A 16,923-nucleotide genomic window follows, 5' to 3' on the forward strand; every position below is an offset into this window, starting at 1 on the left:
AGCTTCCTGCAAGGCAAGTTCCTGCACAGGGCAAGAAACATGCAGGGCTGCCTCCAGGAAGGATTTTCCTCTCTGAATTCTTACAGCCACGTTTGCCCTTGCTTTGCGTCCTCCCAGGTGCTGCTGGGATGATTACCTTGAGGCCCACACACCCCACGGCTCCTTCCCAGGAGCCTGGAAAACTGGAAGGAAGAGGAAGGTCAGTATAAAGCCCTCCAATCTCCTAATCTCATCCATTCAGTTCCCGACTTCCCACCAAGGGGGAGCATTTTCCAGAGGGAGGGGCCAAAGGCCTCTCTCAGGGTCATCACCAGCTGGGGTAGGGATGCAGGCTTGGGGGCGTGGGGGCAGCACAGCCACGTGGAGGAATTACTCAGACCCAACACATGTAGGTTACAGAGGTACAAAGCTCTCGGCCCACCTGCCTTCGTGAGGGTCCCAGTGAGGCATCCCGCAGTTTCTGAGGCTGACCAGGCCAAGGAAGGGCAGTCTTCCTCTTCCAGCAGGGTGGCTACTGCTGGTTTCCAAGGAAGAAAGTCTCCTCTCCACTGCCTGGTCTGACAACTTGCCCTGCAGGAAGTTCTTCTAGAGAGCTGACCTAAGTCTCTCATGATGTAGGCTAAGCCACAAAATAGACTGTCTGGTAGAGGCAGAGAAGAGCTGCTCCTTACCCCAATGTGGGAACCTTTCACTTAGAACTGACTGCACATTAGCCTCACTTGGGGAGCTTATATGCTTGTACCCAGACCCCTCCTCAGATTGATTGAGTCAGAATCCTGGATAGGGCAGATGGGGTCGTTTTTAAACACTGTCCAGATTCAAATATGCAACCAAGACTGAGAACACCCAAGGTGGGTGAACAGGCCAGAAAGCACAGCGGTTACAACACGGGGTCTGCCCATCTCCATGGTGGTACAAATCTTGGTTCTGGAAATCTAGGATAACCCAACTCACCAGGTCACTCATGAGGATGAAATAAGATGGTAGGTCAAGGGTGGGGTGGGCCTGGGCTGCATGCAATCAGCAAGTCCTGCCAGGACCTCTTCTCCAAAACAGTTCATCCTGGTTCCTTTTACTCCTCTCTCTTAGATTGGGGTATCTGCTTTTTGGTCGAGTCACATCATCCTGCTGCTCTGGGGTTGCTCAGGAACTGGGCCAGGCCCAAGGGTGACACTGGTGCTATAAATAAGTGAAGGGGGTGCCAAGGCCCCTACCTGCTGAACCAGACCAAGCTGGCTTCCTTCTCCACTGCTAGAACCCCACTTCATGTCTGTGTCAAGCTGCCTAAAGCATCAGAACCCCTTGGGTGGTGGCCACTGTGACCCCCAGATCTTTTCATATGAAAAAAATAGGGTTAATGAAACCTGCCCTGCAAGGTTAATCGGAGACAATGCCCTGCCTTGGGACTAAAGCCAGGTTCAGAAAATAGCAGCCACTGTGGCTTCCCCATACACCATCTTATTATATCGATTCTTCCTTGTTGATTCTCTAATTCTTTTGGCCCTGGGCTCCAGGCCCACGGTGGGCTTATTTGAGATTCTTATTCCAGAGAACAAAGAGGAAAGGGTGAGGAGAATGCTTTCTAAACCATTCCAAAATCTGTTCCAGGCAGAAGGAAATGAGCCTGGGATGGGAGGTGATCTTGAAAGTGACACGATTAAGGGTGGGGGTAGGGGTCTATGCAAACATTCCTACTGGGTCAAACTCCCCACCAAATGGTATCCATTCCTGAAAAAATATTAAAAGGAAACTATAGCAAACAACAGAACAAACATCCAGGCCTGAAGCTAACTGAGTTGCAGGTGGTGGCTGAAGACAGTCATTTGACAACCCCCTCCCCCTCAACACGACCCTCAAGGGACAGGGCAGACCAGCCACCACTCATAGGGAAACCAGGAAGAGAAAGGGAAAGAAAGAACTGGGGGAGGCGGCGGGTGGCAGGAATGAGGAATCAGGCAAAGAAAAATGGTCCACAAAATGCAGAAACGCCCCAGCACGCTTGCTTCCCAAAGCCGGCCCATGAATCGAGGGGTGACAGGTCTCTCATCTCTGATGCCAAGAGCCAGGAGCTCCGGGCAGCCGCAGGTACTACATCCGCACCTGCCAGCACTTGGAAAAAGGCAATAAAGCATCATAGCAGGGCCTGGAATACTAAGCGCCTGCAGCTGGGAAGGGACCGCCTTGGAGCGAGAACAGTTTGCAGAAAACATGCACTGGGGGAGGCGTGCTTCCCCGCCCTCCCTCAGGCAGCCCGGCCTGCGCCTGGGGCTGGGGTGATGGACGGAGGGCAGCAGGGGCAGGTGCACGCAAAGGGGCAGGGGATCTTCTGTAGGAAACCCAAGGGGGTTGGGTGGTTTATTGAGGCCAGCAGAAAACTGGGACGCTTAAGTCACTGGTAAATAAAAGCAGATCGTAAAGCAGCCCAGCAAAGCCTGTTGTGGCTGGAAATACACCAAGGCCACATGCAGCTTAGAAGTGTGAGCCCCGACCCGGGGCCATCCCAGTCTCCAAATGATAATAATGCCAATAATGCCTGGATAGCTCAACACAGTGATACCAGACATGGTTCTAAGTGCTTTCATACATACGTTAATTTACTTATTTCTCACAACAGCCCTACGGTGTTGGTGGCATTATTTATCCTGCCCAGGAAATGAGGCAGCAGACAGGCCACAAGATGGAGAACTAACAGAGCCAGGGCTGAGCCCAGGCAGTCTGTTTCTAGAACCCATGTCCGAGACAGAGCCTCCCAAACGTCAGTCATCTGTCATTCTCCTGAGGACCTCGCCAGTGCACAGACTGTGTGTCTGGGGGAGGGAGGGGTCTGAGGCCTGGGACTCTGCATTTCTAACAAGCCCCACAGGCGATGCTGCTGGTTCCTGGGCCACGTTGGGGATACCCCACTGTCCTACCTGCTGGACGCATCTATGAATATCTCAGTTAATAGAAACAGGATGGAGGGGTTTTGTGTGTGTGTGTGTGTGTGTGTGTGTGTGTGTGTGTGTGTGTGCTTGTGTGGTGGGATGTGGGATGTAGGGGCTGAGGGGATAATCTTAAAAATTACCAATGCCCACATCCCACCTCAAACTAATGCAATCCGAGTCTCTGGGGCCGGGCCCAGATTGGTGCTTTTTTTTTTTTTTTCTCAGATTGGTACATTTTAAAAGCTCCCCAGGTGATTCTGATGTGCAGACATGGAAAAGACAACAGACACAAAATGGCTCATTTGTGTGTCAGATTCACTGCAACAAAAATGAGGAAAGTTCCTCGGGAGGGGGTGGCAAGCCACCTCCTGGGGCCAGTTAGGGTTCTGTTGTGTATGCTCTTTTTGTCTCTGAGGACACCCCTGGAGGAGAGAGGACACGGTGGCACCCTGGGATGCCTTCAGGAATGTCCCTGTTTCCCCATCCATGAGCTTCAAGTGGGAGGAGGCACCAGCCTGCTGACGTCTCAACTGCAGAAACTGAGCCCCAGACAAAGGAAGTCACCCCACAAAGCAAAGAGCACCTGGGTGGGACAGGGGCTTGTCACCACTGCAAATAGAACACAATTCAGACTCCTTATCGGGCTTCCCAAAGCCCGGGCAATGGCCTCAGGCCTCACTTCTCTCATACTTGCAGCAAATCTGCCACCCGTTCGTTTCTCACATGTGCCTGAATTATCCTCCCAAGGGTCTTTGCTTCTTTTTTTCCGCCCGGAATGTCTCTTCCCCATCCTTCAAACCCAGCCCCTCCCTAAGTCACAGCGATCTCCCTGGTGACAGATGACTCACTATCCCTGGAAGGTTCGGTTCCCCTGTCTCTATAACTACAGAACCTCCAGTTTCAGCTGGGCACATGGCCCTCTGGAATAAAGACCAAACTTCCCAGCCTTCTTTGCAGTTTGTGTGGTCAGACCGATTCCAATGCAATGTAAGAAGCAGAGTACATTACTTCTAGGAAGAGTTCTATAGGCAAGACGCATTCCTTCCTTCTCCCCTTCCTCATTCCTCCAGACGTGATGGCTGGAGCAAAGCCACCTTGGCCTGTGAAGTGACCTTGGAAATGGGAACCACACATCGTGGATCAACTGGTTCCCTGACACTGGAACAGCATACCAGACCTGGGTTGACCTCTCCAGATTTAAATATGAGAGAAAAACCACCTTCCATCTTCTTTTTTTTTCCATCTTCTTTTAGCCACTGTTCATTTGGAATTTTCTTTTACAGCTCAACTTAATGCTACTAAATCTACTCCTTCAAACTCCAGTGAGCATGGATTTGTATTCCATGGATTCCTAGACTCCATGGACCCTCGATCCTTGTGTTGATCATACTCCACTCCATAGAATCATCACTTGAATCTCCTTGCTCTAGTTATATAATAAAGAAGACTGGAACTGGGCTTCATCCACCTCTGTCCTCCCCACTATGTTAAGCATGACGCCTCAGACATGGCACAAAGCATGTCTTAGAACTAAATGGAAGTTTTTCTACAATATTCACACAGCCTTCTAATCCACGTCCACATTCTCAGTGTGCTGCACCCTGGAATGGGGCACCCCAAATCAATCTCCCCTTCCACCTCCTCCACCCCCCAAGCTGCTCCCTCCCTCTCACCCACCTCGCAGGAGGCACCTGCCCTTACCAGGATGTCCGAGTCCACGGCGTCCTCCTGCGAGGCTGGGCTGGAGGAGTTGCAGAGCTTGAAGAGCCAATACTCCTTGGCAGTGACAAAGAAGTTCCATGGCAGCAGAGCTCCAATGCCCATGAAGAAGAAGATGAGGTAGGTGCCATTGAAGCGGTCCTCGGGCCCCTGCAGGCGAGGCAGGGGTGGGCTGTCCAGCAGCTTCTCAAGCAGGTCCTCCTGGTTGACTTGGAGGGTGCTGCCTGTGGTTCTGTAGGTGGCGTTTGTACTGTGATGAAAGTCGCCCTCTGAGACAATGGCCACTGTTGGAACAGGGAGAGAAAATGAGACAGGGAAGGTGAGAAACACCGAGGCTGGGGACAGCTGGGACCTTGCCCATCCTACCAATCAGACAGTGTCCCCACACCAGGGTCGGGAAGGTCACCAAAGCCTGGCTGGAGAGCTTCAGTTTCAAGGAACAGAGAGAAAGACAGAAGTCAGACTCAGAGGACAGGATGACAGAATTTAAGTGACCTCAGAGGTCACCCCACCCATATAGGGCCACCACAGGTAATATACAAGTGTGGAGCAGACTGGGTGTAAGGCAGTGGGGCACAGTGAGGCCTGTGGCAATCACCCCAGAGGGGCAGTCTGGTCTAAAGACATTCAAATCTCTCTGTAGCAGGAAAAAAGGAATCAGGACCCTTAGTGGACATAAAATGATCTCTAAACTGTTTTCACTTGATGTAAGAAAAGCAAGAAGCAGGAGAGGGTGTGGAATATATGCTACGATTTGTATACAAAAAGGGAAAATATATATGTATGCATATATAGGTGTTTATTTGTATCTGCATAGATTATCTTTGGAAGGACACAAAAGAAGAAATTTCTAACAAATGGTTGCCTCTGAGGAAGGGGGCTGGGGATAGGGAGGGAGTGAAATTTGCTGCACTTTCTTTTATAACTTTTGAATTTTGAACTATGTGAAGTTTTTATTTGTTCAAAAAATAAAATCAAAATTGCATGTAAAAAATAAAGGCATTCAAATGAAATAATTTTTAAAAACCCTGAAACTGTAAAGCCGCTTCCATAAGCCAATTTCTGACCTCTGACAGTCCACTCCCTCATTTCATTTGTGGGGATGCCAAGGCCTGGCGAGTGGAAGGTCACAGTCTAGGTAAATGGACAAATCTGGATTTGCAGATTCTGTCCGGCTCCTCACCCATCTATCACATCCACCACGAAGCAGCCATTCCCAATCTGTGGTCATGCCTAAAGCAAAGAGAAGATTCTGGGCTGCCAGGGATTATGAGCTACACGGCCTTCCTTATCTGCAAGCCTAGGGAAGTCTTTTCCAGTTGTTCTGCAACTGCACCTAGTTGGTAATGCCAGTCTTGTGGCAGCAGCTGCTGAAGAAACATCAGACTCTTCCCCAGCTTCCTGGCCTTGTCACCTGGCTGGCTGCTGAATTTGGCTGCAAAGTAGCAGGCTACTTCTAGGTTCTATATAGCACCTAAGATGCGGCAGCAGCTTGATAAATGGATAATATTTCAATAATGCTGAGGATGGGACACTCAGTAGTCTCTTCTAAGTAGCTTCCTTCCAACTCAATCAATCAACCAACCAACCAATCAATCAATCAAACAATGCGTCTCTGCTCACACAGGAAGCCGAGTTAACTCAGAGCACTGAGTCGGGCAGAGTGGTGCACGCCCCTCTTCCCTAGCGAGGTGAGAGCCTCCTCACCTGGGCACAGATCCTTGCCTGCTATCTCAGGAGTGCTTCAAAACATTCCTCCGAACTAGGCAGGGTGATAATTGCTGCCCCCTTTCTCAGATGCCGAGACTGAGGCCTTGCTGGCACTTGATTTCTCCCACATTCATTTGTCCAATAAGAATTACCAATGGTTAAAATTAAACCAGCATTCAGTCACACCAAGATCTGTTCCCAGCTCTTTAGCCTGGCAATGACCTAATGAGGCAGGTACTAGTCTCGACTCATTTCACACACGAGAGGCCTTAGGGTCAGAGAGGTTGAGTCACTCACAGCAAGGTCACACAGTAACCAGATAGCTAGGATGAAATTAGCCAAGCAGTCTGAGGCTCAGGCCGGACTCCTCAGCCTCCCTGGGAAGAGGCTGGCTGGGACTCTGAACCCATGTCCCCTGGATCCAAATACAGGCCTCTTGTCCTAAAGGGCCTGCAGCCAATGAGCTGCGCGCAGAGACGGGGTCAGCACTGCTAAGGCACCCTCACCAACGTGTGCTGCGTGGATGGATGCTGCAGGGCCAGCTGAGTGTCCCTTACTGGGGCCGCACATATCTGGAGGCAGTGTGGCTGCCCCAGTCCAGAGCACCCAGCTTTGCGTCAGCAAAGCTATTTTAAACTCCCTGGCTGAGCAGTCCTTCCCCAGCCTTAATTCACAGGGAGCTCAGCAGCTCTCACTAAGCAGACAGCAAATACACACAATTTAAAAATTATCTGAAAATGTAAAAAGCAATTTTGATCCATGCAGGACAAAAGAGAATGAACAAGTGGTTCCTCCCAGCTGTGATGGGGTGGCTGCAGTGACCCCACAGCTGGGTCACTCGATGGCATGCTTGGCCAGGTCTCAGCTCCCGGCCTCTGACTGTTGAGGACCATTCAGGCTTGACAGAGCTTCTGAAGAAGGAGCCAGGAATTTTCTCTAACCCAGTCACAGGCCAGGGCATTGGAGTGAGCGAGGCCTTATTACTCTTTATAAAAGCTAGGTGCTGACTTTTGGATTAAAAAAAAAGAAAGAGAGAGAAAGGTAAGGAAGAGTCTCCCTAGGACAGGCTGGCTGTGGCCAGGAGGGTGCTCCTCAAAACATGCACAGGGGTGGCTCACTCCCGGGGTGACCCTAGGGCCCAGGCAGCGCCTGCACAAAGAAGCAGAACCCGTGCAGGGCTCCGGGCCAAGGCAGGAAACAGCTGAGCTGGGAGGGGATGAGTGCTGCTTCCAGTGGGGGTTCGGACGCCGGCCTGCAAGTCCTCGTCTGTGAAATAGGGCTGGGGGCTGGGGAAACCAATCTATGCGAAAGTAGGCTGGGAAGCACAGGGGCTGCCCAGCGGCCAGGCTGGAGGTGGGGAAAGAAACGTGTGGGGGTGGGCTGGGGGTGGGGTGGAGACCCAGAGAGAGAGGAGAGGAAGAGTGTGGCAAGGTGGGCTGTGGAGGGGCGAGGCAGAAGGCAAGGTGGGAGAGGAGGGGCGCTGGGGAGGGGGTACAGAGGGGTAGACTGGGAGGGCCGGGATGGGGCTGGCGTCCCGAGGCTCCAGATCGAAACCGGCGGCAGCGCGGGGGGAAGGAGGACGCCGGGGAGGGAGGCCCGGGGCGGCCGGGCGCGGAAGCGCTGTCGGTGAGGCCGGGCCAGGTCGGGCCCCCGCGTGGGGCCGAGCACACCGCCCCGCCCTCCGGCCACACTTACTGTCGCCGCGCCGCCGCCGCCTTCAGGGCCGCCGCGGCCACCGCGATTCGGGGCTCGGGCTCGGGCTCGGGCTCGGGGCTCCGGCTCGGGCGGGACAGCAGGCCCGGCTCCACCCCCGGCCCGCCCCGGCCCGCCCCGGCCGCCCGCCCACACCGGCCCTGCCCGCCCGGCAAACTCGTCTTTTGTTTTCTCTGCGCTCCCGCGCCAGGGCGGGGGCCGGAGGCATTCGCCCCTTTCCACAGGTAAAGAAAATGGGGCGCCAGGGACTGCCCGAGGTGGCTCTGGAACGCGAGGTGAGCCCGAGGCCCCTGGCTGCGCCCTCCACTTCAGCTCCAGAGCAGCCATCCCCGGGTCTCCGAGCAGCTCTCCACCTCGCCCCTAAACCCCTGGGATGTGCCCCTCTAAATGCAGCTCCCGCTCCTCCCTGGCCCTCGTCCTCCTCACTCCGCACCCCATGCCGGGCACCTCAGGGCCCCCTCCTGCCCCAGAGTCCGCAGCTGGCTGCGCCCACCCAGCCCTCGCTCAGATTCAGGCTAGCAGCACCAATGGCCAGGCCAGTGCCAGGAGCCTTTCCTGCTGTCACTGCCTCCCGGAAGCTGCTGCCTGGCTGGGGCTTGTGGAGGGGGGAGGTAACTGGGCGCCCAGAACACAGTGGGAGCAGAGGAGCTCAGGTCTGCTTCCCACCCCACCAGCCCCCTCCCACCTCACCTTCATTTCTGGCCACCAAGTGGCCTTCCTTTATCCAGCCCTCCCTCTGTGCTGTGTTCTTTACATCCTTCTCATTAAGTACCTCATGGCCCTCAGGAGGGGAGCTTTCACTATCCCCCTTAATAGACAGGAGGAAACAACGTGGAGCTGGAAGCTTCCACCAGATCTGAGTTCCAAGCCCTGCATGTGATGCCCCCCAACTTGCAAAGGTGTGGCTGGTGCTGGGTGTTCTCCAGGCAAGGTCGAATGGCAGCCTGGTTTCCGGGGAGACAGGGCCATTGACCCACTCAGCAGGCGCCCTGTGTGCTGGCCCCGGCACCGCCCCCATTCCACAGAGGAAAGAATCCGTGGCTCTGTAACGTTAAATAGTTGGCCCAAGTGTAATCAGTGCCTGCTGGTAATGGTGCCAGATGAGCCCTGATCCAGGTTCGATTGTTTCGATACTAAAAGAATTTAGACAAGAGGGCCAGTAGGAATAAGGAGTAAAGGTTACTAAAGAGGAGGAGAGTATATGTTAAAGGGTTAACGCAGAGTTAATGGGGTTAATGCAGTCTTGCCGGTGGAAGGGACACAACTGAGTGGAGGGGCTAGTTTGTTTCCTAGGAAAGTTTTACTGGTGGCAGGTTTCCATAGTAACCTTTGGATGCTAGGTGTCGCCTTTGTTCTAGAAGGAGATAGCTAGCGACATTCATGGTTTATCATGGTCATGGTTAATCCTCACAGGCCTAAAATTTGTCTTTGGGCAGATGGTTAACAATCTTTATGACCCTAGGTTCCTATCATTAGCTAAGAGCTTGCTTTGGGCCCCTGATTTTATAAGCTTTTATGGTTTGGGGAGGTTTTGGCGCTTTAGAGAAATTTTTGTCCCTGGAAGTTTTGCAGCTAAAAGTTGCAGCTCTGTATTAGCTTCTCTGGAGCTAGATAAACCAGGAACTTCAGTTGTCCTATTTTATTCTTCACGCGGCCACAGTCGGGAGCCTGGATTCGCCTCCCAGGTCTGTCTGATTTTAAAGTCCCCTCCTGGGATCCCACCTGAGGGCCTGGAGATGGGGAGGCTGGGGAGGGAGGAAGCTTCTCAGGAGAGGTCATCTTGGAGCTGAATCTTTAAGGACGGGTTTGCCCCATGGAGGACGTCCCAGAAGGAGAAAATGGCGGCAGTAAAGGCCTGGAGTGTGTGAACCAGAATCTGGGGAAGGGTGTGAGGCTGCAAAAAAGGCTGGGGCCGGACAGGGGTGGCCCCTGAGAGCCAAGCTGGGGGTGTGGACATCCCCCTGGAAGGACAGGGCTCCAGAAGGGACTGTAAGGAGGAGAGCAGGCGGCTCCAGGGATCGATAAGATGGCCATGGAGACTGCAGGCAGGCCACAGAGGGGTGGCTGAGGCCATTTTGTCCAGCAGTGGCCTAAGAAAAACATACCCACATTTGCAGAGTTTTTATTTTGTGTCTTACTCATTTTAGGCTCAAGCCATCCCCGCTTCTGACCAGAGTCAGTGTCGTTTTCAACACCCCAGCCCAGGACACTGGGGTCTTGCTGGAGGAGGGCTCTCTAGCCCACTTCCTTTTCAGAGCACCAGGGATCTCCCTCCAACGTTCAGGGAGATCGGGCAGGTCCACGAGTCCCTCTGCTCTGGAGGGGGAGCAGGCCCCACACCCAGGTGGATGCAGCTCTAGGACTGGGGCAAGCCAGAACTTGTCAGCCCTCCTTGCTCCCTGACCTCAACCCCCTGCATGTAATGCACATGGGCAAGGAAGCGGGGCCTTCTGGATCCCTGTCCCGGCCACATGGGAGAGTGTGAAGCAGCAAACCGGAAGCCTGGTCAAGGTTTGAGGTTCCGGGCCTGGGCCCCGAGGTTGGGCCTATGGCTGCAGACAGCACCCCTTGCAGCCGCCACCCCAGGGGTCCGCGTTGCCATGGGTGTGGGGACAGGTTCTTTTTTTTTTTTTAATTTTTTATTAATTAAAAAAAAAGTACAAGAAACACAAACATTCCCAACACATACACTCAACAATTCACAATATCATCACATAGTTGCATATTCATCATCATGATCATTTCCCAGAACATTAGCATCAATTCAGAAAAAGAAATAAAGACAACAGAAAAATATAACAAAGAAAAAAAATTTTACATGCCATACCCCTTACTGATCCCTTTCATTGATCACTAGCATTTCAAACTAAATCTATTTTAACATTTGTTCCCCCTATTATTTATTTTTATTCCATATGTTCCTCTCATCTGTTGACAAGGTAGATAAAAGGAGCATCAGACACAAGGTTTTCACAATCACACAGTCACATTGTGAAAGCTATATCATCATACAATCATCATCAAGAAACATGGCTACTGGAACACAGCTCTACATTTTCAGGCAGTTCCTCCAGCCTCTCCATTACATCTTGGATAACAAGGTGATATCTACTTAATGCATAAGAATAACGTCCAGGATAACCTCTCGACTCTGTTTGGAATCTCTCAGCCATTGACACTTTGCCTCATTTCACTCTTCCCCCTTTTGGGAAGAAGGTTTTCTTCCCAAACCTTTGAGAGAAGGTTTTCTCAATCCCTTGATGCTGGGTCTCAGCTCATTCTGGGATTTCTGTGGGGACAGGTTCTTTGATTATACCTGATTATAAACATCCCTGAGGTACTTACTCAAACTCTTGCAGCCCCTCCCCGGAGATCCTGAGGGCAGGACTTTATCTGGCTTGTTTACTGGTAGCCCACAGCCCTGGGTGTGTAATAAGTGCTCAATAAATACCTGGTGAATGAATGCAATTTGTAATTCAGGAGATCAGGGGTGGGGCTCCAAAAGCCATATATTTGATAAGGTTGCCCACAGATGAGTTTGGGAAACAGCACCCTAAGTAAGTCCCCTAGCCCTGGAGAAGTGTGCAACCTGGCCCCACTCTTACGAGCTGAGAGATCCTGGTGAAGTTACTAAACCTCTGAAGCCAGGATTCCTGTAGGGCTGTTGGGAGGATCCGATGAGTTGACACATGCCAGGCCCTTGCTGCAAATTTTTTTCCATCCCAAAGTGGAGTGCCCCACCCCAGATAGGGAGAGGGTTTTTTTTTAAAGCTTTTTCTATTGTATAGTATAACATATATACAAAGCAAAGAAATAAAAAAGCCATAGTTTTCAAAGCACTCTTCAAAAAGTAGTTACAGGACAAATCCCAGAGTTTGTCATGGGCTACCGTACGATCCTCTCAGATTTCTCCTTCTAGCTGCTCCAGAATATAGGAGGCTAGAGGGCTTACATATTTTTTATCATCACAATCGACTTTTTTTTCCTTCTTTTTTGTGAACAATAACATATATACAAAAAAGCTATAAGTTTCAAAGCACTGACCACAATTACTTGTAGAACATATTTCATACTTTGACATGGGTTACAATTTCACAATTTTAGGTGCTTACTTGTAGCTGTTCTAAAACACTGGAGACTAAAAGAGATATCAATTTAATAATTCAGCATTCATATTCATTTGTTAAGTCCTATCTTCTACGTTTAATTCCACCATTACCTTTGATCTTTCCATACCTCTCTTGGGGGTTGTTTGGGCTATGACAATTCTAAATTTTTGTTATTGGAAGGGTCTGTCACTAATAGAGGGTAGGGAGATGGAACTATCTGATGTTCTGGAGAGGCTGGGCTAGGTGTCAGGACTTATCCGAACCAGGGACCCATCTGTAGGTTGTAGGTTTCCAGCAGTTACTCTAGTGCCTGGAATCCTTGTAGAATCTTATAAATTGCCCTACGTGTTCTTTAGGATTGGTTGGGGTGGTCCTGGTTGGGGGTTGGCAGGTTATGATTGTAGCAAGGTCTACCTGAAGCTTGAGTAAGAGCAACCTCCAGAGTAGCCTCTCAACTCTATTCAAACTCTCTCTGTCACTGATACTTTATTAATTACACTTCTTTTCTCTCTTTTGGTCAGGATGTAGTTGGAGGGTTGGTTTTTGTTTGGGGCAGTGGAGGGATGTCCTCAGACCTTGATTTTAGCTTTCTTTAACATTTGAAAAAACGTCCTTTACTATAGAAAGCATTTTCATGAACTCGCATTTGATCTCCAAAACCCAGTGAAATGAAGCTCTTCCCATTTTACGGATGAGGCAACTGAGGCTCAGAGAGATGAAGTGACTGCCCAGGGCACAGAGCTAACAATGGTGGGATAGATCGAAGAGTTCTTTCCGCCATGCCACGTTGCAAGCAGATGGGTGAGGCTGAGGAGAGAGGGGACGACACAGGGGACAAGAGTCCTTAGACCCAACCATGGCTATTCCTAGTCCTGCCCCCAGCCCCCATTTCTTTGAAGCGCCAATGTTTTGTCACTTGATTGCTTTTTCTCCACGTGAAGCCCTGAGTCATTTTATATATCGTCATTTATATAGCCATTTTATAATTTATAATTTGCTTTATCTCTGGAGAATGTGTGTGTGTGAGTGAGACAGTTTCAGGACACCTGCTGAGAGAATCAGAGGCACCGGGAGCTCTCCTCCAGCTCTCTGAGGGTGGGGGGGCTCTCTCCAAACGGAGGAGGTGCAGGCACCTGGGTACTGGCTGGTTGCCAAGGCTGGGTTTCTGGGGGGCGGGGCTTGGAGATGGTCTCCATCATGAAGACAGAGGCTTGGGGGGAACAGGCTGCGGATGCATCCTCTGGGCTACTCCCCAGCAGGATGGGCTGTTCTCATCCCCCAGAGTCCAGACAGACAGTGGCGGGAGCGTCTAGCTCAGCGCCGGGATGAATCGGGTACTTAGGGGCATACTCAGCCTCCCAGGGCATGTCTGAGGCTGGAGAGACCACCGGGGCGGGAGTCAGAGGTCCTCGGCTAAAATTCTGACCTTGCCCCTGAGCAGCTGTGTGACCTTGAGCAAATCACTTACTCTAGGGATGCTTCCTTGATGAGGCAATAAAAGCATCTATCCTGACAGGTAATCAGAAAAGAGGCGGTCAGAGGAGGTGGAGAGGAGAGAGAGATACGAGTGTTTTTACACGGCTGACTTGAAAAATGACAGACACCAGGGACCGGGGCCCGGGAGGGGGGCTGGTGTGGGCAGGTGCAGTGATTGGCTGGGTTCCTCTAAGCTGGCCTGAAGTTGCTGTGGGCAGGCTCACATAGCCCCCTTTTGGATTAATTAATTAATATTTTTTATTAGAGAAGTTGTAGGTTCACAGAAAAATTATGCAGAAAAGGCAGAGCTCCCATAAACCCGCCCCTTATTATGACCATTTTGCATTAATGTGTTACAGTTGATGAGAGAATATTATTATTATTGTGCTCTTAACTACAGCCCGTAGCTTACAATAGGGGTCACTGTGTTGTACAGGCCTATGATTGTTCTTTTAAAAACTTTCTTTCTAAAATTTCCCTTCTTAACCACATTCCAAGCTATCATTCAGTAGTGTTAATTACATTCACAAACCATTGATAAGTGTCTGGAGATGGAGTGGCTACACTTTTCCACCCAGAGGGCCCCCCACTGTGTATCTGGGGTGCAGATGGGAAGTGTGGGGTGCATGGCCAGGAAGTGTCAGGAAAAATATACATAAAGGATAAAGTGCTGCACATCCAAAGTTTTTTTATTTGTTCCTTACAGACACTAAGAAGAAAGAAAAGGAGGTGGAGGAGGAGGAAGAGGAGAAGGGGAAAGAGGAGGAGAAGTAAAAGAAGAAACAGAAGAAGAGGAAGAAGGATGAAAAGGGAGAAGAAAAAGGAAGGAAAGAAAGAAGAAAAGCTCAATACATCCCAAACACTTTGTGCTGGGTTGATCTCTTTCTGCTCAGTCCTTTACAAAAAGCATCCTGCCACTCTTGCTTGGAAATACCCTGCAGGGTTCTAGTGCTGGGTGGAAGCATGTCGTGATGACAGAAGGACTTGCTCCAAGGCCTGCAGGGAGCTGGGGATGTGACGCCAAGGACGGGGCAGAGGGGCCTGAGCCGGAGGCTGCCTGGCTCGGTGGACAGAACCGGGCGCTGAGGCCAGCAGACCTGGGCTCGGATGCTGATTCCGTATCCTTAGGTAAGTCAAGCCTCAGTTTCCTCACCTGTACAGAGTGTGATACACCAACCTGAAGCCTTCTGTGAGGCAGCTGCAGGTGCCTGGCAAATCCTACAGACTGCTGTTAAAGGAGCTGAGCCTGGAGACACAGGCGACCCTGCTACCAAGCTCCTGCCCCAGCTCTGCCCTCAGCAGGGACCTCGTGGTCGAATCCACCGCACAGCCCAACGAGGTAGGCATGATTTTTTATCCTTACCGTGCTTGTGAGGAAGCTGGCATACCACGAGGTTAGCGCCTTGCTCTGGGTCCCCAGCTAGGCTTTTCTGCTTCCAGAACCCACCCAGGAGCTCCATCAAAAGTTGGGGGGGTGAGGTATCACGCAAACCCTATCCTCCAAGACTGGAACCCTGCAGGCAACCCTCTCCTCCACTTACCCAAGGTCTCTGACCCGTGGGCGATTAAGCACTTCAGGAATAGCATAACTATTTTGTTCAGCCCTTGTCCCTTCAGCCTGGTGGATGCAGAGGCCACCACTCATGGGGTTCACGGGCCGGTGCTGCCATCCTGTGGCACTGTCCTGCCACAGCAGTTCTCTCAGGCTGGACTTGCTCACTGGAGAACGCATTTCCTTCCCTCCAGCGTGTACTGGTCCCCAAGCAGGGCACATGGATCCTGGGAGCTAGGGTATCGTCATAACTATCACCTCAACTGCTCTGCTCTACATCTTTAGTTCAGGTCCCCAGTCTGACCCTTGTCACCTTTCTTCTGGACCTGCAATCCTTCAGTCTCCTGGAGACCTCAGTCCTTGACGCATCTATCAGGCATCCCTTTCCTTCCCTCCTATCCAGCATAGCTACCGCAGGTCCACCTTCACGGACACTCTTGGTGGTACCCCACATGCTCTCCTCTCCTTCTATCGTTGGCCAACCCTGGGGAGCTCACCTACGCCTGAGCACAGAGGTCTCTTTGGAGAAAGTCATAAACTGGGGCAGTGGTTCCACTCTGAATTCACCATCACCAACCTAATGTAGGTCTTCAGGAATCCCCGGGAATCCTACGACATGTCTTAGCTCCTAACAGGTGACAGCCTCCTCCTCCACGTGCCTTGAACCCCGAGCATACACCATCCCGACGTGGTCTCGTCTCTTGCTGACGGAGAAAACAGATGTCACCTGATGGGAGCAGCCTCCTTTCCTGGCACCGAATCTGCCTCCATCAGTTCTTGTTTGCGTTTTGTTTTTCTCTTTCTCTCCAGGTACAACAGAAAAGTTGCCCCTTACTAAGGCTGGTGCCTGCTCGGGGCTCCAGATTCCATCTCACCCCTACCCACCTGCCCAGGAGCCTAATGAGAATCCAAGGCCCTTTTCTTTCTTATGCTTTCACCTTTCAGCCTCTACTGTATTCTTCTTTCTTCTTTTCGTTTTGGTTACCTTTCTGTGGAAATTCAGCCCGCATATAGACTAGCGTACAAACCTGAAGTGGTCAGCTTGAAAGATCACAGATGTCACCAGTGCCTGGACACCATGTAGTAATTTACTTCCATCTTAGTTTACATTTCAAAACACAGCATTTAAAAAATGTTTTGTTTTAATTTTGATTTACTCATCTATTTACCCTTCCTATTTTCCTCAGTTCTTCCTACATTTGCTTCCTCCTAGAAAGCCTGAAGAACTGTTAGTATTTCTTTAGTGTCTGTTAGCAGTGGAGTCTCTCTGTTTTTGCTCATTTGAAAATGCCTTTGGAAGGATGTTTTCATTAGATCTAGGGCTCTAGATTGGTGGTTCTTTTCTTTCAGCACTTCAAAGAGTAAAGAGATTGCTTCATGCTCTTTTGTGTTCCATTGTCTCTGCCGAGAGGACAGCTCTAAATATGGCTCCTCCTCTGGAGGTAAGTCCCCACCTCCTGGTGGCTGCTTTCAGATTTTTATCTTTTTTTTGGCTATAGCAGTTATGCTATGATATGCTTATGTCATTGTGTGTGTGCAGCTTGAATTTGGGTCCTGATATCTTTGGATTCCGTTGTGTGTGTGCAGCTTGAATTTGGGTCCTGATATCTTTGGTCAGTTTTGGAAAACTCTCAGCCGGCACTTCCTCAGATACTGCTCCTGCCATATCCCTCCTCCCCTTCTTGGACTCCAGTTACAACCGTGTGAGACCTCTTCCCCG

At 50.9% G+C, this 16,923-nt stretch overlaps 1 protein-coding gene across 2 annotated transcripts in view; it reads right to left on the reverse strand.

The window, feature by feature from the left end:
• SLC29A3 (solute carrier family 29 member 3) overlaps positions 1 to 8,137 on the reverse strand; it is a 42,521-nt gene extending 34,384 nt beyond the window's left edge. Inside the window, exons 1-2 of one of the 2 annotated variants that reach the window (XM_077125007.1) lie at positions 8,049 to 8,137; positions 4,626 to 4,927 (exon numbers count right to left, since the gene is read on the reverse strand). In XM_077125007.1, the coding sequence (XP_076981122.1) occupies positions 4,626 to 4,927; position 8,049 (303 nt within the window). In that variant the 5' untranslated portion in view covers positions 8,050 to 8,137. Of the gene's footprint in view, positions 1 to 4,601; positions 4,928 to 8,048 lie in introns of both variants that reach the window. The other variant, XM_077125006.1, reaches the window with a different exon arrangement.
• Between the last annotated feature and the right edge of the window lie 8,786 nt (positions 8,138 to 16,923).

The sequence above is a fragment of the Tamandua tetradactyla genome, chromosome 13 (genome assembly GCF_023851605.1).
Source record: "Tamandua tetradactyla isolate mTamTet1 chromosome 13, mTamTet1.pri, whole genome shotgun sequence".
Classification (NCBI taxonomy): Eukaryota; Metazoa; Chordata; class Mammalia; order Pilosa; family Myrmecophagidae; genus Tamandua; species Tamandua tetradactyla.